Source organism: Capsella rubella, unplaced genomic scaffold (assembly GCF_000375325.1).
Source record: "Capsella rubella cultivar Monte Gargano unplaced genomic scaffold, Caprub1_0 scaffold_3, whole genome shotgun sequence".
In the NCBI taxonomy this organism is placed as follows: domain Eukaryota; kingdom Viridiplantae; phylum Streptophyta; class Magnoliopsida; order Brassicales; family Brassicaceae; genus Capsella; species Capsella rubella.
In genome coordinates this window covers 14,745,916-14,769,618 of record NW_006238921.1, presented here as the reverse complement: position 1 = coordinate 14,769,618, position 23,703 = coordinate 14,745,916, and the positions used below count along the sequence as shown (strand labels likewise).

The following is a 23,703-nucleotide window of genomic DNA, read 5'->3' as shown; positions in this document are numbered from 1 at the left end:
TCACTAAAAAAAAAAAATTATTTACCATACAATTTTGATTAAAAATAGATTTGGCTGATAAATCTATTGACATTACCAATCGTGTAAAAACTTATTCAAATTCCAAGAGTAAAAAAAGATGTCAGTCATTGAAACATAAGCCCCGTTCAGTTAGTCCGAAAAGGACCAAGTGAATAACTGTCGTGAAACAAACGGCCATGGTATCATCGGCAGAGAGACCACAGAAGCTCCACACACGCGTCTCAGCATTAGGATCTCCCCACCGTATGACTCACTCGTTTCCGAGGCCGCATCTCTGCGGATAATGGCTCGGGGACTTTCCTGGGTCGGAACCTAGACAGGCTCATGTGACCCGATCACTTTGTCCAATGACAGTTGAACAACGATGATCAGGTTTCAACTAAATATATACACGATAAGTATGTCTTGAACGGGCGATGTGGTATACCTCTGTTTTAAATACGTAATGGAAGCTTTTCCGTTTTGTGCTTTCTTTTAGTTCTTGTCGAAATGTTATAATAATAATTAAAAATAATGGAATATTAAACTAAGATTTTGGCGGGTTGAGCCGGGCCCGTGCAGTAGTGCAACGCATGGGCGACTCGTGAAAGCCCAAATAGCAAGCTATTTTAACGGGGTTTCTCCCTTAAAAAATAGAGTTAATATCGTGTGGGCCGATGGCCCACATATCAGATATTAAACTGATAAGAACAGATACTACACTTGATCTTAGCCAAAAGGCCGAGAAAGGTATGATTTGTACGTTAGGCCTCGCTTCCTTTTTATATCCGATTGGTTTTGACCAACGCTTACTAACTCATCGATGTGGGATATACTAAAGAACAATCTTTACTTAATAAGCAAAGCCGACAACACAATCTTCGCTACTTTTATGTACGCCTGGGAGTTACTTGTATAAATGCAATCACAAAAATCGTAGTTGAAGAATCGACTCATCTTCTGTATTTTTCACTTATTCATTTGTTTTGAATTTCATAAAGTTCTAGTCCACATGATTTTTTATGAACAAAAAAATAAAGATACATAACTTGAATGTATATAGTAAAACCTGTAAACTAACAGTAACTTATAGTGACGCCAAACTTTGAAATGGGTATATATGTTAGAAACCAAAAATATGGTACAACTTTGAACACAGTAGATCAAGAAGATGGCTTCAAGTTCCTGATTGCAGCGGCCATAATCTGAGATCATTCCACAGACGAAGAAAGTCAACTATTGTTTGTGATTACTGCTTAATAATGTAAAAGAAGAAGTCTACGTACCCGGGCAGGTCCAGAATCAAACCTTCTTTCGCCAATACTTGTATTCCTGTCCTCCCTCTTTGTGACTACTAGACTTCTTTGACTAGATTCCACATTGAACTCCACTATCAATTTTGTATCATCCTCCACTCTGCTACTGCTGCTGCGTTCACTAGATACTTCTTCACCCAGCTGTGTGCCTTTGCTCTTGCTTCTTGTTGTATAAGTACGATCAGACATTCCACCAGAACCAACAACCGGGCTATCAAAGGATTCTGCTGCATCATCTTCAACAACTTTGCTCTTGCTTCTTGTTGTGTAATCACTTATATTATTTGTTTGGAGACCTTGTCCCTTCTTTGAGAACTGAGTAGCTGCTGCTTTTGCCCCGGCGATTGCAGCTGTGAGACTGTTAACTTGCTCTGAATCAAGTGCTTTCTTCTCTCGTATTGTACAAGGAACAGAACCAGGTTTTAAGGAAAACGGGTCCTTTGGGTCTGGAAGAGGAAATTTCACCACATATGTGCTTTGAGAAGGCATAAGACCTCTAGCCGCAGCCAAATGAATCTGTTTCATTTGAGAATACAGTAAGTAACTGGTACTATCTAATACTATTCTCCCAAATTCTTAGGCTTTAGAGAACAGCAAGATTACCTTATTTTCTAAGTTATAGACTCCCTGGTACCCGCGCATCTCAAATGGAATAATCAGTTTCTGGAAGAGTTCGTAGAATCAAATGTTAAATAGTCAAATCCAAACAAAAGAGTAGAAAGCGAAAGCTGAAGTAAATTTCACCTGCGGCTTCTCGCATAGCCAGCAAAAGTTGGTTTGTCCTTCAAGCCTCACCTATTATATACCAAAAACAGTAGGGGGCTTTATTTCTTATACTATAGAATGATCGATAATGAGATTGCTTATTATCCTCTAGAATCATCGATAATGAGCTGTTTGAGATGTCAGCTAATAGAGCACAGCAATAAAGAAGATAGAAAATTGTTGTACCCCTTTAGGTAAAGCATCCCAGTTCTGAAGTTCATCACAGGTAACACAGCCAACAACCTCAACACATCCTATACCATTAAAAAACGTATCAAATATGCTCCAAGCAAATCAGGCTTTAGAATAAATACATATGATGTGACAAAGATGAGAATAATACAAGAGATTAGTAACAGTACCAATTAGTCTTGAAACAGGGTAATGTTGGGGGAATTGAATATCAGTGATCCCATCAACAGCATAAATCTCTTGGTAAAACTCTTCCATTGCTTTGATAGTAGCTTCATCAGGTACTTTACTAGCAGCATGAATCCATAAACGGCCTATTACATGTTTTAAGACAACATTATCATCATCTTCTTCTTCAAACTTATGCAATTATCACAATGTCCCAATTCAAATTATCTCAGCTGAAATTTACAAACATTAAAATAAAAACTGATCTTTGTCAAAGTCAAAGTCCAAAATTAGTGCTTATACGGTATAAGTTATACCTCGGATTGGAGCAGGCCAGGATCTACCTTCGATGCGTTTGATACCATGGACGAGAAGTGAAGCCCATGGCTGATGCATAGTCAAGCACGGGTTCTTATAATTCCCACGACTCATCCCTCGCTTTCTTCAAAAATCCAAATTGTCAAAACCTACACTTAAAACCTAATCTAATCTAAATCCACCAATCACCAAAGATATCTCCTTAAATATTCTCACCTACGGATTCAAGAAACAAATCCCCAAAAACCTTGAGGAGAAGAAATATTTTGAATCCAGAAGAAGCGAAAGAGCAAACCGGGATCCTCGAACCGGTTTATCACTGGACTTCTTTTCGCGTTTTGGGGAGATGGTAGGTTAATTAGGTGACCAACAATAAAAAAATTTGCAAACCAAGTTTATTAGGTTTTTTAAGTTTAAAACCGTCAATAATGTAGCGATATAAGTAATAAAAAGTTTAATCTAATTACTTGATGGGCTGAGCCGGGCCCGTGCAGTAGTGCAACGCATGGGCGACTCGTGAAAGCCCAGATAGCAAGCTACCTTAACGGGCTTTCTCCCTTAAAAAATAGAGTTAATATCGTGTGGACCGATGGCCCACATATCAGATATTAAACTGATAAGAACAGATACTACACTTGATCTTAGCCAAAAGGCCGAGAAAGGTATGAATTGTAATTTGGGCCTCGCTTCCTTTTTATATTGATTGGTTTTGATCACACGCCTCACTCGTCTACCGATGTGGGACTAAACGTTTTGTACGTCTTTCTTCTTTTGGCAAAACAAAAAAAAACCTCGGTGCGTTTATGTATGTACAAGTATAATGAGCTTTGACATGCTTTCAGTAAGCATTTACATGAGTTGCTTGTATAGATGCAATTACTACAAAAAAAAGGTATTAAGTTTTAAATTCACCTGAACACTAAAATCTAAAATCTAAAATCAGAATTAGAGCATCTCCAATGGTGCTAACCATTGGAAGGTGCTTACATATTTTTTTGCATTAAATTTTTAAAAATAAATTTATAAGCAACTTTATCTTGATGTTGAAAAATTTGGTGTTCCAATGGTATAACTCTTAATGAAGTGCTTAAAAACAAAAAATTAATTTAATTGGGAGAATTTCAAAAATACCCCTTTTCCAATACCACTTTGTAAAAATACCCCTTTTTCTAATTTTATCAAAAAGTCACTATAAAATTTGAAATTTATCAAAAAAAAATATGCGAAAGCTTATATTTATAGACACAAACTATCTTTATATGTGTGTAAATTTATACATATATCTCATAAATACCGTATAAATACCTTTTAAAAACCTTTTAAAAATCATTAAAAACCTTATAAAAACTTTGTAAACCTTTTAAAAACCTTATAAAAACCTTATAAATGCCGTTTAGAACCTTTTAAAACCTTATAAATATTTGGATTTAGTTTCCCAGTAGTAATGATGATCTTGATGTACCTTATCAACTATATAAAAGTTTGTAATTTTTCATATTTGAAAATGGGTATTTTTGAAAATGGATAGAAACAAATAGAAACATTTATTATAATTTATAAAAGAAAACAAGTTATTGCATACTATAAAATATTTAGATCATGATATAAAAGTATATATGAAATCATATAAATTAAAAACGAAATAAGCGACTAGTTGTAATATTGATTTGTGCCAAATTATGAGGAAAATGTTTTTTTTTTTTTCTATTTTTCCACTCACCCACTAATATTTTGACACGTCAGCGGCCCTTAGCTTTTGCTTATAAAGCTAATTTAAGCTACAAAGCTTATGTTTTGTGGTTCATTTTACATTAAATATAATACAATTAATATAAGCAATGTGTTAAGCATTGCATTAAGCATCTCTAATGGAGATGGTCTTACATCGCAAAGATGGAATTGCTCTTTTATTTTTTGTTTCTTCCTAGAGAGCTGAGTATCAGAAAATTAGTTTTAAGAAAGAAAAATAAGAGAGAAGGCCTGAAGAAGAAGACAGAAAGCTCTTACTCTAATAAGTCAAACTCTACAACTCCACCAAAACTTATATCATCCACCATCCCTAGAAAGGTTTCCTTCATTCTTTGTTTCTCTGACGCTTTGACCGCGGGGAATCTGACTCTTCTGAACCATTTTCAGGCGTTTTCGCGCTTGTTTTCTCTTCTTGTGCGAGTTTGCCAAAAACTAGCTTTTGCTTCTCAATCATCAACGACAACGCATTTCCCTGTTCTTCTAACCGAATTTGCATTTTTCTTTGAATCTGCAAGCACAACAAAGCAAACCCAATTTTATTTTGTACAGTTTGCAACTTCAAGGAATACAAATAGATAGCACTGCAAGCTAAGACTCTATTTCATCGTTATACCTCGAGCTGCTCATGCAGTTGCTTCTGAGCTTCCAACTGAAATCGCAGAGCCTCAGTGATATATATCCCACTGCAAATTCAGTAATGACAATTTAGTGGAAAGAGTCAATGGTGTCACAGTTGTGAATTGTAATGTTACCAAACCCCACCGTTTCGTATCAATAGATGTAATTTGCTCAAACGGTGACAGCTTCGTCTCTGGCGAAGCTGCTAATCATCAGAGAAAAATCATCTTAAAAGTGAAAGCCAAAGTAATCAACATAAAAAAAAAAACTGCTTAGATAATTAAGGCTAAATGAGTCGGGTTCTTAGTCTAGAAGATAAGAAAATATTAGCATGCCAACAATGTTAAGAGCCTTTAACCTAAGTATCAAGATAAGAGTAGAGTAAGAAAGATCAACATCGAATATGTAAGAAAAATGAATGCATATGAAGACTCATCATAAAAGAAGGGAGCCAGTATTTACCTTCTGATGGTTCGGATGTGTGTCTAGCTGACCTATATTTCTGCAATATAGATAAGAAAAATTGTAGACTTTTACCAAAAGATTATTATGGGATTAGCATGAAACAGGAAAAATGAAAAACTAAACCTGCAAATGACTTTTGACATGATATATATTCAAACCTTCGACATTCATATGTTTCAGCACACCCTTAGGAGTTGCTTCTGCATTAAAATAAGACACTTAATCAGAACAAACAGAGCTTCATCACCGTTAAAATCAAGGATCGTAAAATTCAAGAAGCAGAGAGAAAGAGAAAAGATTCTCACTGTTAACGCCACCGAAATGGTTAACAGCCTCAACAAAAACCTCATGAAGTTCAGGCGTCCAACGCATACGTCTCTTAGCTGCTGCATTATTATCACTGTTGCTACTACTGTTGTTAAAGTTGCTGTTTGAGGAAACTGTCCTTACAAGTGGTCGCAATTCCACACAAGGAGAAGGCTGTTGCAAAACAACTTGCGGTTGTTGAATATGTGATTGCCTACTTTGTTGCTGGTCCTGAAAAAACATCTCCTCATGCAGAGAAACTTGGGGTTGTTGAATCTGCGATTGCCTACTTTGTTGCTGGTCCTGAAACAACATCTCCTCATGCAGAGAAACTTGGGGATGTTGGATCTGCGATTGCCTACTTTGTTGCTCGACCTGAAACAATCTCTCCTCATGCATGGTTTGTTGAATCTGCGATTGCGGACTTGGTTGTTGGACCTGAAACAATATATCCTCATGCAAGGGTTGTTGAATCTGCAATTGCATACTTGGTTGCTGGACCTGAAACAACATCTCCTCATAAAACATGGGTCTTTTGATGGTGTAGAAGATGAAAAGACTGATAGGAAAAATAGTGATATGTGGAGACAAGAGAAACACAATATGTATAGCAAGGTAAACTCGAAGACAACATTACAAACCTCTGAAGCTGAGTTGAAATCTGTGGCAAGGAAAAGCTCGTCCATGACAGCTGACATCATCGAATCTCCATCATCAGATGCTAAGATAACAGAGTCATCCATTTGACTGCTTTGAATAGGAGAACCCTCAGGAAAGTAAAAAATATCTCCGAGTGGAGAACGAACCCAGTCCGATGACTCGGGGACGAACGAGTTATGGAGATCACTTGAGTATATATGACCAACAGCTCCATCATTAGCAGAGAGATCACTTGAGGATATATAACCAACAGCTCCATCATTAGCAGAGAGATCACTTGAATATAGATCAACAACTCCATCATTATCAGAGAGCAAATGATAAGGCATTTCCATGAGTTGATTCTGTTCTGAATCAAAGGACATTTCTGCTGGTACTGAAGGGTTTTGTACAGATGGTATCAAATCAGAAGTGTCTGAAACGTCACTCAGCTCATCCGGAACTGACCTCGACCGTCGATTTTCCATTATTGTTTCTAGAAAACAAAACCAATAGACATCAAAGTGTAAGATTATGATACATCATATCTCAAACCTATGAAAAATCAAATTCATCAATGCATAAAATTCTGAACTATAGAAGCTGAATCAGTGCAAAGTCCAAAAATGCAAAGAGCAGATGATTTTAGAGTCACATAGCAAATAATTTAACAAAATGGAAAAGCAGAATCAATCGCCAAAGCAAACAACACAAAAATATCAAAAACCTACACTATAAAAACAATCGAAGATGCATCAACCAATCACAAAACATGTTATACTTACAAAACAGAGAAGATGATCAAATTCCAAAAAAATCTCACCTAAGAATATATGAAAAACCCCAGACACATGAGAAGAAGAGAAAGCAGCGGAGAGCGATCGAAGGTAAATCTTCAAACCGGTACGGGAGAATAAACCGGGATCCTTTGTACCGGACTTATCGCTCTCTCTCGCACTTGGTCGTTCCTTGTTTTCCTCGTTAGCGTCGAGATGATGATGAAGAGAAGCTGGCTGTGTTTCTTTAAAAGACACGATCAGTCATTATTCTCTCACGCGCGGAGAACGGCGCGTATTACCTATGAGGCCACTTATTTTCCTACGTGGAATGTTCTCAGTGGATGATTAATTTTGTAAATAATAGCCTAATTATATTATTGTTTTAATAACAAACTTTTAAATGAGGATTTTTCTCACAAAATGATCAATTTGGGTTTATCCGGAAAATATTTTAGTTACAAAATCTGATTTTAGATCATCATTAATGATTAATCTAAGTTTATTTTTTCTTTTTTGACATTCATCAATATTTTTTTATTTCTTCGAAAAATAATTTCAAAGGAAAAAAAGAAATCTAAATGTTGTTGGCTGCAAAACCCAAAACCCTACAGATCTTCGCGAATCTCGCAGCTCCGGGTCGAATCAGCGGTTCGGGTCAAATTCGTCGGAGATTCACCTGAGCAAAATGTTCGCGAGGCGGTTCACTTCTTTCTTCAAAGGATCATCATCAACCTCAAGGTACCCAAAAATGTTGCATCTTCTCTGATTTTGCGATCTTGCAATTACAATCTGATCGATTGATTGACCTTTAGTCGAGCATCTTAATCTCTTTGATCTCTATCGCGGTTTCAAAACCTCCGTAGATTTCTAGTTCTATATAGCCATTTAGACCTTTTTGAGTTGAGTTTCTATGGAAGAGACACCATTCAATTCGAAATTTGGAGGATTTATATCTATGGAAGAGACACGATTCTATTCAAAATCTGGATGGTTTGTGTTTAATTAAGGTAGCTCAGTATAAATGAGCTGAAGAATGTTTTTTAAACAGCTCGGACAAAGCTGGGACGTTGGGCTCTTTTGGTCGGAAGGCAGTGTCTTTCGTCTTGATTACAGTCACTGGTGGTGTTGCTTTGAGTGCTCTTGATGACCTTTCTATCTACCGTGGATGTAGCAGGTAATCACATAAATCATTCTTTTTAATCTAAAATGCAATATCATTCCATCAAAGTTTAGCTACTGCAATGTACATTCTTCCGTAGTAGTTGGAATTGTGAATTGGATGCTTTATAAGCGAGTGGCTGAGTTGAAAACATGTGAATAGTTTGGAAAACAGGTTTAGGGGATGATTTAGTCTTTGTTGGCGTGAGAGCTGAGACCATTGGCATAGATTCTCTGCACCTATCAGTTTGACCATGATTCGCTATCAGTGGGACGGGTTACTTATTTGATATAAGGATCAACTTTTCAATAAGAAGCACTCAACTCTTGGTGCTAGTTATACATGTAGTTTAATCAATGTTGTGTCCTTATCTCCATTTCCATTTTCGCTTGAATCTGATAGACTGCTCTAGTGTGGTTAAGCTAAAGAAGAGAAAACCTTATGCATGAGCACCTTTTTGGCATTGTTTCACTGTGAAGTTCAACGCACCCATTAACTAAGCTAAAGTCTGGTTTCTCATGTGTAATTCTGTCTATCTTGTGCTTGTGCTTCCACTTTACAAGTAATGATACTTCTTCTTCCTGTCCTCGCTAGGAGTCCAAAGTCAGCTGTAATATCCAGAACAATCATTTGTTATTTTGTTGCCCATTATATCAACGCTCCTCATAAATATCTCTATGCTCTTCCCCTTGTGTCATCAAATCAGTCACATGACCTGATTTCAAGAATATGGTATTTGCATTGACGATTTCTCACAATAGTATGTGTGTGCTTAATTTTCAGCAAGGCGATGGAGAAGGTGATGAATAGCAAGGCGATGATTGAAGCCATTGGAGAGCCAATTGAGAAAGGGCCATGGTACAATGCTTCACTAGCTGTTTCTCAACAAAGGCACTCAGTGTCTTGTTCATTCCCTGTGATTGGACCACAAGGCAGCGGAATCTTACATCTCAAAGCTGTTCGCAATGGAGGTAAAAAACTCTCAAACCGCAACAGTCTCTCAACACATATATGTGTTAGGTATCTGCATTTGCCGTTTATCTTACTCATTGGATCATCTTTGTGCTTTGTTTCTTGGAATAGAAGATAGCATGTTCGGTTTTCTCCAGCAACGGGACTGGGACATTCTTATAATGGACGCACTTGTCCATGTCCCGTCAAACGAAGGACCCCAACAAACCTTGAGAATCAACGTTTCTAACATGCTTGATCCTCCCCCTGTTACCGAAGATAAACCTTCCAAACCACAAGAGCCAGAGAAGAGCTGAAAAAAAGAGAGAGAACACTTAGTCGTGGAGATCCTGGCTAGTGGCTAGGGTTTTATTTCATTCCATTATATCTTGTGTCTTGTGAAGCAACAGAGATTTGTTACTAATAATGAACACTTATTTAGGATTATACAAAAAGTTGAATACGTGATTGGTAATAAATAACAGCATTGCTCTTTATGTTTTCACATAATTATATGTTTTACGTGTTTGTTAATAAATTACGTGACAATGGTCACAATGCTATTTCAAATTAATTTATAGATCTATCTCTTCAAATCCCTTAATTTTTGGCTAAGAAGAAATCGTAATCTCTCGTCAATGTCGTCGCCAGGGACAAGTATGTGCCTGCAAGTGGGTATGAGGAGAAGATGATTTGGTGTGCAGAGATTTTGCTTGAAAAACGCAACAAGCAAGATTTGGGGGAAGGTCAAGTGGTTTGATGCAGTTCCTACAGCCCCTAAGTCTTACAAATTTGTGTGTGCAAAATCTGATACTGTTTGACAGGTTTGAACGTAATGAATCTGGTTATATCGCTGTCTTTTTTTCTAAGTATGTCACTTATGAAGGAGTGTCTAATGTTGCCATTGAAACAATTGAGGTCCTCTGTTCTAGCTACTTTTTCTTTTCTTCTCAGTCAAAGAAGAGTAATCTTACTTAGTTAAACACAGTATTCAATTATGTACTCTGGTTTAGTGGTTTGGATTGAAATGCAAACAAAATTAAATTGATCATGAGTTCATGACTACACATGAAAGCACTGACTTCAGTTTGAAAAGGGTCACTTCATATTATTAATTTCTGTGGGTAACTGATACAACAAAAATCTCAAACAAACTTATCTCTATGAAACTGGAGAAACTACATTTGATATCAATACAACAAAAATAAATCATTTTTTTGTTCGTATAATAGTAACCAGAAACTATATCCCAAACCGTAACAAAAAGGGGCTTATGTCTCTCTTCATTGTGTCTTATCTCTCTGCTCACTCTTCCATGAATTCTTAGCTGCATCTGCTGAAATAGTCGTGCCTGCATTGCTATCGCTGCTGCCATCTTCTCCAGGCTTTGGTTTGGAGAAGAACGGGTCCCACACATGGCCTCCCGCTTCCCGTTGGCCTTCCTCCAGCAACGCATACTTCCAGCTGTTCTCCTCCACGAAGTAGTCATACTCGGTTCGGCCCTCAATCATGTTTTTCCTTAACCGAGTCACCTTGTCTATCACAGCCTGTACCGAGACATCAAATGCATCTTTCTGAGTCTCCAGTTCTGATCTCGGGTCTGCGTAGATCAGCCTTGGAATGAGGTTGATGACATTCTCTCTCATAATCTTGACCTGCTCGGATGGAATCTGGAGGAGTCGCTCCTCGATGCTAATGTTTCTCTTCCGAATATCATCCTCGGGGATGAATACCGAGTAGGTTGTGTAGTTCTTGGGTAGATGCCACGTGTATTGAGTGTAGGCTGAGCCCGGATGGAAGAAGACAGGTATACAACCGGCAAGCATTGAGTCAAAAGCCGATCTTCGGGTGTAAGAGTCTCCCTGTGGCTGCAGACAGAAGAGAGAGCTTTGAAACATTTGCATAATGCTGCTTGGTGCATGACATTTGCTCTCCCCAAAATCGCATTCTAATAATTTGCCAACATTTGAGTTTCGGCATTGATCAATGATCTGCCCTCTGATGGATTTTGGATTGTCGGGTCGTGGGGCTCCTGCAAATGAGAAAAGCCACTTCCTTTCCAGGTTTCTCATCCGGTCTTGCCATTCAAAAACCTCTGAGTCCTTTGCTGGGTGGAAGTAGGTTGGGTATGGGATCCCAAAATCATTTGCGTTCCAGGGGCTCGACTCAACCACAAGCATAGACATGTTTTTGGCAGCTGGTAAGAAGAGAAGCTTGTTGCCCCAGTCAGTTTCTTCTTCAGACAATCTCCTGAAATCCCACGTTATCCTACCTGCCACAAGGAAATGATCTTTTCCTTTCATTATTTCCCACTCAGGCCGCTTCATGAGCCAATCGACCAACTCAAGTGAAGCAGCATCTCTTCTTGAGATATTGTATCCCCACAGGTACCTAGCAATGTCGAATCCAGCATAGAACGGCACAAATATCGCAGCAGCAAGAGAAGAGTCATTCGTCAAGCATTTGTACTGCTTCATCCGGTTGCTGAATATCACATCAACAGCAAACTGATTAGTCGCATACCAGCCTTCATCTGAGAAGACACCTTCAACATTTTCAAGCGGCGGGCCAAGGCCAGCATTGGTTGTGAACTTGCACATGTTAGTCCAGAGACTAAGCTTCTTACAGTCTCTAAGCATATCCTCATTGAACTTAGAGGGTAGATTGTGAACATAAATGTACTTCCCTCCACACGGGTCACTCTTGTTGTCTACTGTCTTCAAGGCTCTTATAAACGAAAACTCCTGTTTCTGCCCGCTCTCAACAATTTTAGGAGGCTTAAAGGTGGAAGTAGAATTGGCTACTGGAGCAGGAGGGAGTACTGGCTTTGGCTTATCAATCGTAACTAAAGGCTCTTTAGGAGGTTTCGATGGAGCTGCATGAGGCTCGATAGGGAATTTATCTACCCGAAGAGAGACTGAAGAAGGCTGAGATTGGGCATAGCTAGGTTGCAACTGGATCTGTTTATCAATAACGCTACTGCTTCCTAAGACAACAAAATGGAAATACAACAACAATGCCCAGAAAAAGAGTGATAAAGCAACCAACACACAGATTCGATTGGTCTGACTCTTCCCATTTCCCTTCTCCATCGGCTCTGTAGGAGCAACTTCTGCAGAGCGACGCCTCATAGCAACCCTCGGAATCATATAGAGCGTACGAGATCACCACAACATCGATTCGAGATACAAAAGATCAAACGCAAAAAACAACCCTAAGTTCCCAAATCCTAGAGAGCAAACCCAACAACTATCAAAGCTAAAAGAAGCAATTTTTTGCACGAGATCGAAGTAGTTGAAGCTAAATTGTAGCACAGGAGCAGATAAAACTCCAGAAAGGAATCAGATTTGAGAATGCAGAAGTGTACCGACAAGGATCCGCGAGAGACGGAGCTACGAGGAAGAAAGAAAGAAAGATGACAGCTTTTGATTGATTGATCACACAAGAAAAGATCTAGAGATGTCTCAAAAAGTGGAGATTTTTCAACATTGAAGAGAGAGGTGAAGATCGAAGAGTATTAAGACCTGGCTTTGAGCTGGTCTCATCACCGTCAATGGGAGAGAAAGAGAGAGAGACACAGTTTCTGTATTTGTAATTGAAAGCGCACGTTAGACGGACGGCTAAATCTGCGCCGGCAGTTTTTTTTTGTTTCTCTGCTTCTTCTAGTTGTCGGTGACGAGTGGGACCTTGCCACGTGAGCTAACATGTCGGCTTCAAGTGTCGGTGACGTCAGCAACAAACCTCTTTGACTCGGACCTTGGCTCGGCTCTCTCGTAACGTGATTCCGACGAGCGTGTGGGTATGGCTCCACGTGTAAGCATGTGAGTGGTTCCTGGCGTAAAGTAACGTTGGAAATTGCACACAAAACCACAGAAAATTTGATGGTAAGCATGGAAACCAAATATACACGTTGTGACATGATTACTTCAAGAGTTCAAGCTCTTTTGTATAACGTCTATCTATACTTAGTTAATTGTTCAATGAGAATACTTAATTTGAATGTTGTATTGTTGTATAGTTAATGAGAATACTTAATTTGAATGTTGTGTAGTTCGTCTTAACACTAATGATGATAGTATTTGGTCATGATGAGAGAGTAGGTATAAAGCAAAATGATTATAGACTTTTTTGCAAACCAAAATGACTTTTGTATGTATACATGTCAGCCGTGTTCGAACAATGAGAAAGAAACATTCGAGTGCAAAACCTTTTTCACTACTTTTATTCTTTTGATGAGTAAATAAGTATTTTGAGCCACTAAGTTTTGTATTCGTTTGTTTATAAGAATCTTTATTAACGTCTTCTTTTGATGGACACAAATTTTTATTCACGTCAAACTGAATTTAGGAGATTTACATTCGAACTTCAAAAATGTTAGCCGTCTATATCGGAATGTTAATTGTATAAACTTTGGAGTGTTCAAAAAAGGGGAACGAAGGCTCCATGCACTTTCAATGTAATCCACCCACTCAGGCAGCCATCTATATCGGGATGTTTTAAATAACCAAACGAAAACGTGGCTTGTGGGAGTGGGGAAGTTTGTGCTCCCCAATGTACACAACTCACATGGATACCACAAAAATGACTTGCAAGCAAATTTATCTACTCCTTAAATTATTGAATGAGATGAGAGTAATGGCCTAGCATTAACTTCTTCTTTTCTTCTCCAACAATAATTAAAAAAAAAAAACAAAAACAAATGGTGAACATGTAAGGGTGATTTTGCAAAAGTGGGGATTCAATATCGTACAAATTCCTAATTAAGAAATATATATATCCTTTGGAACGAGATCGTGGTCTTCTAAATCATCTAATGGGTGAATGAATGGGCAAATGCATATTTTTAGGAAAGAAAGATTCTAGCTACAATTCATAAATTACTTAACGTGTTATATAATGTAGTCCCGTAGTTGAGATTCTAATTGGTACCTACTTTTTAGTTGTAATCCAGTAGCAGCCTCGTAACTTTCGTCACGTTTGCCCCACTATAGTACATACGCCATTTATATGATTGGGGCTATAACATTAATCTTTAGACTCAATTTAGATTAATGTGAATTTATACAACATGAGATGTGTTACTTCTGGAATAATCTAAAATAAAGACCATAGATAAGTTATCGAGGAAACGTTTATGGACGAGATATCGTTCTTACTTCTTAGCAATGATCATCGGTTGATGGGGAGATCTATATGGAATCAGTTTTCTTCCGAGACCAAGAGGAGATGAAGAGAATGAGTATTAGAAATATGTTAAAGAGACAGACCAAACATAACCCAACCTTAACCAACGTCATCTCCTTCTGTTTAGATCCGTCATCGTCGCGGGTCATTTTAACATCTTCGATATGGAGATGGACACCGGGATCTTTTAGCTTAACCTTGCTACCAAGCAGAACTGAACCACACGTTGCTTGAACGTTGTTGTTCACGTAGATGTTGATCCTGCAACCACTTTGACTCGCTATGTCTACATCTCTAGGTGCTACCATCACCGCCCCAACATTTCTTCCGTTCAAGTTGATTCCACCAAAGCTGGATCCAGGACCAGGATAGTCTCCTTCATCTTCCATTTTGGGACAAGTACTGCAAAATGATTCTGTCCTGTCCCTCCAGTCTGATGATATCTGATCTATATGCTTTGCTTGGTATTTGAGGTTTCCTAAAGTTCTTTACTGTTTTTTTACAGCTACAAGCAAAGTGATATATTCTACGATTTGCATAACTAGATTCCAATGGACTTTAGATAGGTAATCAATGTTTCAATATCTGTACATAAACCAAGTTGAATACCCTCTTGACCATGAACATGAAACTTCAAATTATTCCGGGTTTAAACTCTATTGTATACAGATACAAGTTGAACATTTTTGCGCAAGTAAAACATACAACACCAAACTATATGGAACGCAAAGACGAAAGCATATGGCTTTAGTTATACTCAAGAGCAAAGTAGGACACATAGTTCGAAATGAACCAGATACTGCATAATTCCTAAGGGACCAAATCGCCCCATCAAGAAAGATAATGCCCCCTCTCTAACTTATAATGTTGATGTGTTATATTTTTTTTTTCAGAACACAACAAAGAGGAGGACTCGTTTATTATCAACAAAAGTAAATGAAAGGCATCAACATACCAAATCTGGTTTCCGCGATTTCATTGTGACACTTGCATGAAAAAATTAGTCCAGGAAATACCCTTTTAAGGAGAAGCAGCATTAAGGATAGAAGTCTGTTGGTATCTTTTCACTGACAGTCGAACCGAAGTTAGGGCCGCCCTTGCGATATTGGATAAGAAACTCGACCGGATATCCTTTCAACTTATGGGGGACAAGGTCCAAATCCTGAAACTTCAAGGCTGAAACAGCCATTGTTGTGTAATAAAGAGTGAGACTCAATCAATTCAAGGAAAATAACTCATTTTTACTTCTATGAATAATGACTAACCCTTGTCGGATACAAGTGTATCGGTTGTAAGTGTATTGATTTGATCCAGATTGAAGATCTGCGGAGAGGGTAAGGGGAAAGGTACTTTGTTCACCATGAAGTCTCTAGGAGACGCCATCGCCTGGAACAGATTGTGACACATGTGAAATTCGTATTATTTCAAAAAGAAAAAGAAAAATCTTTGGAATTTCTAACATAAGAATGCACGATTATGATCTTTTACCTTGGCAATTGGAAATGGAAGATTCACATACCGAGGCCATTCACGAATCATATCATACATGATCTCTGCCTGCAAGAAACATTTGGAAATCAAAACCACTGAGCTGCCACAGTGACAGAGAACATGAAGGATGATAAGAATTTACCAACTCATGAGTGGTAAAGACATCTGGACCACCCAATTCATATGTTTTCCCCATGCTGGAGCCATCATCCTTTAGAGCTGCAACGATTGCAGCAGCAACATCAACCACATAAACAGGCTGGAATCTGCAATGGAGTTATTGTCAGGGAAGGAACCAGGTCTACATTGTAAGCTACTATGGACCGGTGAATAGAATTGCACAAGGGATTTAAGACGTACTTGGTGGTCCCACCACCTATGAGCGGGAGGAAGCCATATTTTTTAACGAACATTGACCAGGGGTTCAAGATTCTGTCCTCTGTACCAATCATGGTTGCAGGTCGCATGATGGTGGCCTAGGGAACACATATACATCAGGAACTGACTAGAAACAGACTGCTGATGGCAAAAAGTTTATACAAACCATCCCAGGTACCATTTTGGTTTCAAAAGTTATGAGATTTTAGAATTTTCTAACAAAATACAGATTTCCAGCTCTGCACAAGTTCTCTGTTCTCTAAAACAGAAGTAGGACGTAAATATAATAAATAAAATATCAGGAGATAATAATAAAAGAGAGAGAGTTATGTGTGCAAAAAGCCGGTATAAGTTTACCTCAGGCAGCGCATTCAAGACAGCTTCCTCGGCAGCAGCCTTTGCTCTCTGCATTCTTGAAGGAGATGACATTGAAGCTCCTAGGCAAGAAACTTGAATATATCTCATTATCCCACCGTGTTCCTTTGCCACCTGAAACAACATATCCACAAAGCCCCAAGTTAATTAGACGTAACCAAAAGAGAAAGCTTATAGCAGAGCATATCATCCCGAAAGTTAGACATATGTAGCTTATTTCAAAAGTAAGCAACAATCAGAGAAGCAGCAAATATGGAAACCTGTTCACCAGATTTACTGGAAGCAACTCAACAGGATTCAAATACATACCAATGCAAGTTTCTCAGCAATATGATGGTTGACTTCCTCAAAACTGAAATTTCTGGTCTCGTACTCTCTTCCTGAGGATTAGATTAAATATCATCCAAAAAGTAAAGGAACAGTAGTGAAGTTTAAATATTTAACTACAATTGCTAGAAATTTAAGATCGAACAAAAAAACTACCAATTAGATTGATAACAACATTAGCCTTGGCCATGACAGCCTTAATCGAGTCTTCATCTCTTGGATCAAATTTCATTGGCACTACCTGGAATATACAGGCAACAAACGCACATTAAATTTACAGAGCCAAAGCATAGTTTTCTAAAAAGATGTTTTTTGTTCACGTCCTTTAAAACATTAGGTTAAATAAAAGAATTTCTTACCTGTCCTAAATCTCCCATCAGCTTGAGATGTCGAGGAGAGTCCTCTGAGCCTCGGAAAGGAACGAGCACTTGTGATCCCATTTTAGCTGGAAGAAAATATTCACTTGAATTTAGCAAGTAGCAAAAAAAATTTGCAAATGTAAAGGAAAAAAAAAAAAACACCAGACTGGTTATACAACTGTTAAACCCAACTCACCTAGCTGCTGCACAAGATAGCGACCCAGAAATCCTGTGGCTCCAAATACTGTAGCTACAATACCACTGGAAAAGTAAAGAAGAAACTAATATTTTCAAAGACCAACATATATATTCTCTCTTAATAGAATACTCTCGAGAACAATTGATAAAATTAGCTATGCTGAACTCCTAAGAGATGAATGATACATTTCTCTACAAAGGCAACTAATGCCCAAAAGCTACCCTCTAAGCTCAAAACTAACAAAGATATACAGACTAAGCTTACTTTACAATAGCACAGAGAATAACAATTCGTATCCCCATGAGAATTAACAACCATTCTTTAGAAACAAAACCCTAGACAAAACGGAACAAAAATGAGAAAACTCTATAGACAAATTCGCTACCCAAAACCCCCTTAGAGATGATACATTGCCCGATAAATGAAATTGCAACTAATTCACTCTAAGCTCAAAACTTAAGATACGCAGAAAAGGCTACAAAATCCAAACACAGCAATAATATTTCACCTTCTCATGAGAATTCTCAGAGCATTTCTTTAGGAACTAAACCCTAAAAGAGAGCAATGACATACCTAACGGAAGACCTCCCACCAGTACCCTTGCGAGCGAGGTGCCCCACTCCCTTAGTAGCGAGGGAAGACGAATACCGACGATTATCACTCCCATTCACTGAAGGGTTCCCATAAAAATCAGCAGAAAACACACACAAAAATCAGTAAAATCGCAAATATCTAATTAGCGCGAGACTCGAAAGCAACCTAAAATCCCAAATCGAATAAAATCAATGGCGGAAACTTAACGGTGATTTGAGACTCCATAGAGCGATCTGAGGGAAGAAGACGAATAGATCGAAGCTCCTTCGGCGAGAGGCCGTTGAACTAATCTCCTGGAAACTGCTTGCATCTTCGTTCTCAGTTACACGATCGATCGAGAGACAACAAATACAGATGAGAGAGATAGAGAGAGAGACGAAGACGAAGAAGAAGAGAGAAATGGGAATAGAAGAACTTGGTGCCTCGAGGATACACAGAAATGGGCCTGGGCCTGGGCCTTAAAATGAATCCACGTCGTTTTCTATCTGTTGAAATTGAATCTTATTAGGAGAGGATCCATGTTTGAGTAAAACGGCGTCGTAAGCCTGGATGTCATACGTATATGTTACGACGTCGTTGCATTAAGTCCAAACACGGTTTAGTCTCCCATCTGATTCGAAATCGTTTCAACGGTCTAAAGTAAAACTCTGTTTAGGGGGGAAAAATCTCGTTTTCAATTTTAAATCTAAATGGTTTAACGGAGTAAAGCAGGGCATTTTAGTAATTACGTATTAATCATCCCTAAAACCACTCCAAGTACAAAGCTTTTGTTTTATTTTCTACGCAAGTATTCGACATTTTCTCATTTTTCATCACCGACTCAAACAAGCACCTTTGCGATTTCAAAAATAGAATCAATAATCAATCCAACGATGAAGATTGATTACACAGAGTGATGACAATCCAGCCTGTGATTGAGATTACGGTGATCAATCAAGTAACTATGAATCATGTTCATATTGATTTTGATTTTTTTCTTTTAAATTCATCGATCATTTCGTTTTACTTGCAAAAATCTCTTTTCAAGTATTTCAGAACAGAGGCCTGTGATTGAATCTTGGGTGCGATTGCTTCAAATCCTTCTGATTACGCACAAATCTTTCAGGTATAAAATTTGTTGATCAGCGCGTTGTTAGGTTTTTGCAAAAAATTGTTTACATTTGTGTTTGATTTGATGATTTGTAACTTTGATTATGGAAAAAACTTAGCGATTTTAAGAACAGTTTTGTGATGATTTGTCTCTGTTTGTCTTAATTATCATCTTGAACAATTGTATAAGTTTGGTTGTATTAATTATGAGGCTCAGTTTCGTAATCACTTTTTGCTAATTCACAACTCTTAAAGCTGTTTTGTGGCTCGATCTCTTTGTGTATACTTTGAGTAAGAGTTAACTGTAATTTGCGAGTTGCAGAATAATATCAGAAAGCTTACTGATCAGCCTATCACAACTGAGAAGATAAAGAGAGTTGTTCAAGAGAGCCTGAAAGGTAATATTTTATTAGAAACACAGTAATTGTTATTACCAAATCTTGTCCAATGCTTAGGAACTAACTAAATTTTGGTGGCTGAGTGGTTTTGTGGAAGTGAAAAAGAGATGATATCTGTAGTGTTCTAATGTCCACAAGATGTTAGCTAGCTCTCTAATTGATGTGTGTCTTCTTAGTGGTTAGCAACACTTGATTATGCCAAATGGTCAGATTTTAGAAATTTTAAAAGTTTATTCTTGGAATTTCTCTGGGTTGGACATAATTATAACTCTGTTATTTTTGTTACTTAAAAGTTAAAAAGTATGAATGAGAAGTAACCTCGTCTGAGTATATTAGTTTCTCGTAAATTTTACTTTCTTGGCTCTAATTTGATTGTTTTAGGTATGACTTGCGTACTTTATATTTTTCTCTGCTCAAAGTAAACAAAATGTTTTGTTTTCAGAAGAAGGAGATGCAAAGAATTTGAAGGGGACTTGGTATAGCTGAGAACAACTGAGTTACTGATGCTTTGATGGCAGTGACATAACTCGGTCACGGTATCACCCTCTCTCTCTCTCTGATCAAAAACACAGCCAAAAAAGTTCTTACAATCAAAACACTAAACGCACGAAAAACAGAACACAAGCAAAACAAAAACTTCAAAAAACACACACAAACAAAATACAAAAATACAAAAGTAAATTCCACAACTTCACCATCACATAAACTACACAACTCCACGTCCACATAAACTCCATAAACTCCACGTTCACATAAACTCTAAGTTCACACAACCTTCATGTTCACATAAACGCCACGTTCACATAAACTCCACGTTCACACAACTCTTCACGTGCACATAAACCTCACTTCACGTTCACATAGAGTTTGTTATTTTGATTCCTCTGCAACATATATGATATGTATGATTGTATTTGGCTCCGTACACTCCAGTCTCTCGGATTCAACCAAGACAATTCAGTATTAAGACAGTTGGTTCAGAATTTTCCTGTACATCAGGCGATCCAAATGTTCTCTTCTGCGCCAACATCTATTTTGCAGAATTCAAATATCTCAAGAGGAACGGGAGCAGAAAAAAATGAACAATGGCTGGTGGACTTGCATTGAGGTACATTTCTTGTTAAGACAATCTGCATGAACAAAACATTTGTATTCTATTCGCGGTATGTTATTCAGTTTGTGTGACTTACTAATAAAGGTCATTGATTTCAAGAGAAATAGATAAGGTCAACTAGTGAAGATGCAGCTTTGCAATTACTAGTAGAAACAATGCCTTACATGTGACATGCCAGTATAATGTGAGCTGAGCAAGCAACCAAATGTCGACAGGGAGGATTCTGTAACTTTGTTTTCTTGGGTTTCATGATCTTTTAAATGTATATACTGTATATACAACTTGTACTTTTAACTTATTTCTACTTTTTTTATGTAGCTTATATTAGCTGTTAAATAAGAAAGAGGATAAGTTTCAGATGCGCATGATTGATAAGGTAATCATGCTAAATCTTTTTTCATCACTTTATACTATTTTCTGATAGAACCAATGTGAGTTTATGTAAACTACTTCAATGTATATTCCAAGTATTAAAGGTTCTCAGTTATAATTTTCCATTTATTCAGTGGATAGCTCTCACCTGGTTAAGGTTCTCAGTTATAATTTTCCATTTATTCAGTGGATAGCTCTCACCTGGTTTCACAATTATTCCTCAGGATTAGAGAATGAGAATGTTATTGTTTTCTTGTCTATTTTCTCAAATTAAGTAGTGTGGTTTCATCTATTTGATGTAGATATGACATCAACTTGTTCATTACTGATGTGTAACTTTCACGAATATAACTTCGTGTGAGCCTGCTGATGTATCTATTAAAGAGTTGGTAAAGCCTAAACATGAATGAATAAGGTAAGCTTCTGAAACAAGTTGATACTTGGTATATAAATTTCTTAGAATTTCGGCCAAAGATAATAAACCGTTTGTCCTCTTTTTCAAAATTGATGTGTAACTTTCAGAAACATAACTTTGTGTGAGCCTGCTGATGTATCTGTTAAGGAGTTGGTAAAGCCTAAAGAGGCTTGAATAAGATAAGCTTTTATAATGAGATGGTACATGGTATATAAATTTCTTCGAATATCGGCTAAAGATAACAAAGACTGTGGTTTCTAGTGTTTAGTGTCGTATAACATTTTTTTGATTGAATCTCCATTTCAGGACTAACGACACTTAATGATGTTAGTGACATATCAGAAGTCTATATAGGAGAGCCAACCATTTTTTTTTTTCCAGTTCTCGTTAAGGTAATTTGATTTCATACCATGTTCCCTTAGTATATTTGCCCCTTTACACTTCTCTATTAACAATAAGTATAAGAGTGGTATGCAGTGTTTTCCCAAGGATTTTTCCCAGTGTTTTCCCATTAAGTATAGGAGGTGCCAGTTTTTATGGAGTATCTAGAATATTTAAAGTTCTGGTAAGTTGGGCACATAGATAAGGCTTCTCATTTGAGTTTACACTGACAGGTATTGTAATGAATTTTTCTGACAATTATTTTTTATCGCAGAAAAGCATGGAAATAACTTAACTAGGTATGTTCCAAGATCTCTTAAGAAAAGAACAATGGCTAGTGAGGACTTGTACTGAGGTACATTGTCTTGTCACGCATCTTTTTAAGTCAATCCGCGTTGCTACCATTTTTCTAAGCTTGTTGACATCTTCTGTTTCCAATATAGCATTCGTCACTCACGTTCATTTTGGGTATGGGATATGAATCATTGTGCCAATAGTTATGATATGCATCATGCCAAGGGAAATAATTAAGTACGTACATAGGTTAGTAAAAGTCAGAACTAATGCTGAAAGAAAACGAGTATTTACTTTCCAGTGTATTCAGGATCTTATTCAAGACCACTTCTGCTTCCTGGAAAACATTTAGTGAAGTCTATAGCATTACAAACAACGTCAATCAAGTGATCTGTAAAAGGAGGGTTTGGTATAATATGTTTTATTTCTTGGCTAATAATTTGACTGTAGAGACTTTACATTGTGATTATAATTCTGAAAGATAACTCTGCTCAAAGTAATAACAATGTTCTATTTTCTTGTAGGATCAGCAAAGAATTTGGAGATTATTTGGTGTAGTCAAGAAGAAGTGACTCTTGGAAGACGTAACTGAGTTATGGTAAAACTTAACAAAAACACAAAGCACAACCAAAATACAAATAGGGATTAAACTTAAAACACACACCAAACAAAAAAACATATACACAAAAAGTACACAGATTCATTTAAAATAGATGCAAAAAAACTCCATAGTTTCACGTATACGTAAACTCTACAATTTCACGTACACGTAAACTCCAAAACTTCACGATCACATATACTCTACAATTTCACGATCACGTAAACTCCACAATTTCACGATCACGTAAACTCCGCAATTTCACGATCACATAAACTAATTTCACGATCACATAAACTCCACAACTTCACGATCACATAAACTCCACAACTTCACGATCACATAAACTGCACAACTTCACGATCTCGACAATGTCAATTAGATTGTTTTTTCGATAGTTCTTTTGAGCATCGATGACTTGTATGATTATGATTCAGTTCTTGTTTAGATATCTCCATCATTGCTATATATTTTTGTTAGCAACTATTACAGTGCTTATATATTTTCTTTAGTTTATTATATATTTTTTGTTTTTTTTTTTAAAACATTATTCATATTTGATTTTCATCTTTAGTACATAAATAATATGGTAATACCATTGTGATTAAAATTCCAAAAGATATACGGATCCCATTCTAAAGTTTCAGAGTAATTTGTAAACATGAAAAGATTGGGGCTCCTTCCCATATTTTGTCGATATTTAGTAAAAA

At 37.3% G+C, this 23,703-nt stretch overlaps 6 protein-coding genes, 1 long non-coding RNA gene and 2 other non-coding genes across 16 annotated transcripts; 2 read left to right on the top strand and 7 right to left on the bottom strand.

The window, feature by feature from the left end:
- Window positions 1–558: 558 nt before the first annotated feature.
- Window positions 559–754, bottom strand: LOC111831786. The gene has a single exon (XR_002834922.1). It is a non-coding gene; the product is annotated as a U2 spliceosomal RNA (small nuclear RNA).
- A 209-nt stretch (window positions 755–963) lies between these two features.
- Window positions 964–3,101, bottom strand: LOC17891609. Its single transcript, XM_023786225.1, has 7 exons — window positions 2,759–3,101; window positions 2,444–2,587; window positions 2,268–2,335; window positions 2,061–2,111; window positions 1,920–1,979; window positions 1,287–1,832; window positions 964–1,205 (listed from the first exon to the last, which is right to left on the bottom strand). The coding sequence occupies exons 1-7, from the start codon at window positions 2,871–2,873 to the stop codon at window positions 1,164–1,166; spliced, it is 1,026 nt and encodes a 341-aa protein (XP_023641993.1). The 5' UTR covers window positions 2,874–3,101; the 3' UTR covers window positions 964–1,163.
- A 128-nt stretch (window positions 3,102–3,229) lies between these two features.
- LOC111831776 lies at window positions 3,230–3,425 on the bottom strand. Its single transcript, XR_002834912.1, has one exon. It is a non-coding gene; the product is annotated as a U2 spliceosomal RNA (small nuclear RNA).
- Window positions 3,426–4,563: 1,138 nt separating this feature from the next.
- On the bottom strand, window positions 4,564–7,510 carry LOC17890982 (myb family transcription factor PHL4). Its single transcript, XM_023786206.1, has 8 exons — window positions 7,360–7,510; window positions 6,539–7,032; window positions 5,897–6,398; window positions 5,715–5,791; window positions 5,589–5,628; window positions 5,271–5,328; window positions 5,122–5,191; window positions 4,564–5,016 (listed from the first exon to the last, which is right to left on the bottom strand). The coding sequence occupies exons 2-8, from the start codon at window positions 7,022–7,024 to the stop codon at window positions 4,834–4,836; spliced, it is 1,416 nt and encodes a 471-aa protein (XP_023641974.1). The 5' UTR covers window positions 7,025–7,032; window positions 7,360–7,510; the 3' UTR covers window positions 4,564–4,833.
- A 383-nt stretch (window positions 7,511–7,893) lies between these two features.
- On the top strand, window positions 7,894–9,935 carry LOC17893217. 2 transcript variants are annotated; one of them, XM_023786331.1, is made up of 4 exons: window positions 7,894–8,053; window positions 8,364–8,489; window positions 9,258–9,445; window positions 9,561–9,935. In XM_023786331.1, exons 1-4 carry the CDS (start codon window positions 8,001–8,003, stop codon window positions 9,740–9,742), a joined length of 549 nt encoding a protein of 182 aa, XP_023642099.1. In that variant the 5' UTR covers window positions 7,894–8,000; the 3' UTR covers window positions 9,743–9,935. The 2 variants fall into 2 exon arrangements, with proteins under 2 accessions (XP_023642099.1, XP_023642098.1); XM_023786330.1 differs by having other exon boundaries at window positions 7,896–8,053; window positions 9,558–9,935.
- A 572-nt stretch (window positions 9,936–10,507) lies between these two features.
- On the bottom strand, window positions 10,508–12,998 carry LOC17892547 (xyloglucan galactosyltransferase MUR3). The gene has a single exon (XM_006297159.2). It carries the CDS (start codon window positions 12,572–12,574, stop codon window positions 10,709–10,711), a length of 1,866 nt encoding a protein of 621 aa, XP_006297221.1. The 5' UTR covers window positions 12,575–12,998; the 3' UTR covers window positions 10,508–10,708.
- Window positions 12,999–14,538: 1,540 nt separating this feature from the next.
- On the bottom strand, window positions 14,539–15,121 carry LOC17892500. Its single transcript, XM_006298754.2, has one exon. It carries the CDS (start codon window positions 14,996–14,998, stop codon window positions 14,615–14,617), a length of 384 nt encoding a protein of 127 aa, XP_006298816.1. The 5' UTR covers window positions 14,999–15,121; the 3' UTR covers window positions 14,539–14,614.
- A 205-nt stretch (window positions 15,122–15,326) lies between these two features.
- Window positions 15,327–18,696, bottom strand: LOC17893548 (NADH dehydrogenase [ubiquinone] 1 alpha subcomplex subunit 9, mitochondrial). Its single transcript, XM_023786328.1, has 12 exons — window positions 18,540–18,696; window positions 18,312–18,408; window positions 17,736–17,800; window positions 17,540–17,625; window positions 17,337–17,421; window positions 17,163–17,233; window positions 16,836–16,967; window positions 16,461–16,576; window positions 16,243–16,366; window positions 16,098–16,166; window positions 15,875–15,995; window positions 15,327–15,785 (listed from the first exon to the last, which is right to left on the bottom strand). The coding sequence occupies exons 1-12, from the start codon at window positions 18,640–18,642 to the stop codon at window positions 15,646–15,648; spliced, it is 1,209 nt and encodes a 402-aa protein (XP_023642096.1). The 5' UTR covers window positions 18,643–18,696; the 3' UTR covers window positions 15,327–15,645.
- Window positions 18,697–19,134: 438 nt separating this feature from the next.
- LOC17893759 lies at window positions 19,135–23,512 on the top strand. 7 transcript variants are annotated; one of them, XR_002834568.1, is made up of 14 exons: window positions 19,136–19,269; window positions 19,360–19,437; window positions 19,744–19,819; window positions 20,262–20,355; window positions 20,861–20,927; window positions 21,033–21,309; window positions 21,608–21,720; window positions 21,828–21,927; window positions 22,027–22,112; window positions 22,198–22,285; window positions 22,376–22,456; window positions 22,545–22,632; window positions 22,706–22,804; window positions 22,920–23,512. It is a non-coding gene; the product is annotated as an uncharacterized LOC17893759 (long non-coding RNA). The 7 variants fall into 7 exon arrangements; XR_002834569.1 differs by having other exon boundaries at window positions 19,135–19,269; window positions 21,041–21,309; window positions 22,376–22,632; XR_002834572.1 differs by lacking the exon at window positions 22,545–22,632 and having other exon boundaries at window positions 19,135–19,269.
- Window positions 23,513–23,703: the final 191 nt, after the last annotated feature.

What these genes read in the sequence shown, in the direction of transcription:
- LOC17891609 (XM_023786225.1), bottom strand. Translation starts at nt 2,873, where the DNA reads ATGAGTCGTGGGAATTATAAGAACCCGTGCTTGACTATGCATCAGCCA. An exon ending in CCCTGTTTCAAGACTAATTG is followed by an intron (nt 2,336 to 2,443) that starts GTACTGTTACTA and finishes TTAATGGTATAG; the next exon opens with GATGTGTTGAGGTTGTTGGC. An exon ending in GGGATGCTTTACCTAAAGGG is followed by an intron (nt 2,112 to 2,267) that starts GTACAACAATTT and finishes GGTATATAATAG; the next exon opens with GTGAGGCTTGAAGGACAAAC.
- LOC17890982 (XM_023786206.1), bottom strand. Translation starts at nt 7,024, where the DNA reads ATGGAAAATCGACGGTCGAGGTCAGTTCCGGATGAGCTGAGTGACGTT. An exon ending in CCATTTCGGTGGCGTTAACA is followed by an intron (nt 5,792 to 5,896) that starts GTGAGAATCTTT and finishes ATTTTAATGCAG; the next exon opens with AAGCAACTCCTAAGGGTGTG. An exon ending in ATGTCAAAAGTCATTTGCAG is followed by an intron (nt 5,629 to 5,714) that starts GTTTAGTTTTTC and finishes TCTATATTGCAG; the next exon opens with AAATATAGGTCAGCTAGACA.
- LOC17893217 (XM_023786330.1), top strand. Translation starts at nt 8,001, where the DNA reads ATGTTCGCGAGGCGGTTCACTTCTTTCTTCAAAGGATCATCATCAACC. An exon ending in GGATCATCATCAACCTCAAG is followed by an intron (nt 8,054 to 8,363) that starts GTACCCAAAAAT and finishes TTTTTTAAACAG; the next exon opens with CTCGGACAAAGCTGGGACGT. An exon ending in CAAAGCTGTTCGCAATGGAG is followed by an intron (nt 9,446 to 9,557) that starts GTAAAAAACTCT and finishes TTCTTGGAATAG; the next exon opens with AAGATAGCATGTTCGGTTTT.
- LOC17892547 (XM_006297159.2), bottom strand. Translation starts at nt 12,574, where the DNA reads ATGATTCCGAGGGTTGCTATGAGGCGTCGCTCTGCAGAAGTTGCTCCT.
- LOC17892500 (XM_006298754.2), bottom strand. Translation starts at nt 14,998, where the DNA reads ATGGAAGATGAAGGAGACTATCCTGGTCCTGGATCCAGCTTTGGTGGA.
- LOC17893548 (XM_023786328.1), bottom strand. Translation starts at nt 18,642, where the DNA reads ATGCAAGCAGTTTCCAGGAGATTAGTTCAACGGCCTCTCGCCGAAGGA. An exon ending in TGATGGGAGATTTAGGACAG is followed by an intron (nt 17,422 to 17,539) that starts GTAAGAAATTCT and finishes TGTATATTCCAG; the next exon opens with GTAGTGCCAATGAAATTTGA. An exon ending in TCTTGAATGCGCTGCCTGAG is followed by an intron (nt 16,577 to 16,835) that starts GTAAACTTATAC and finishes TGTGTTCCCTAG; the next exon opens with GCCACCATCATGCGACCTGC.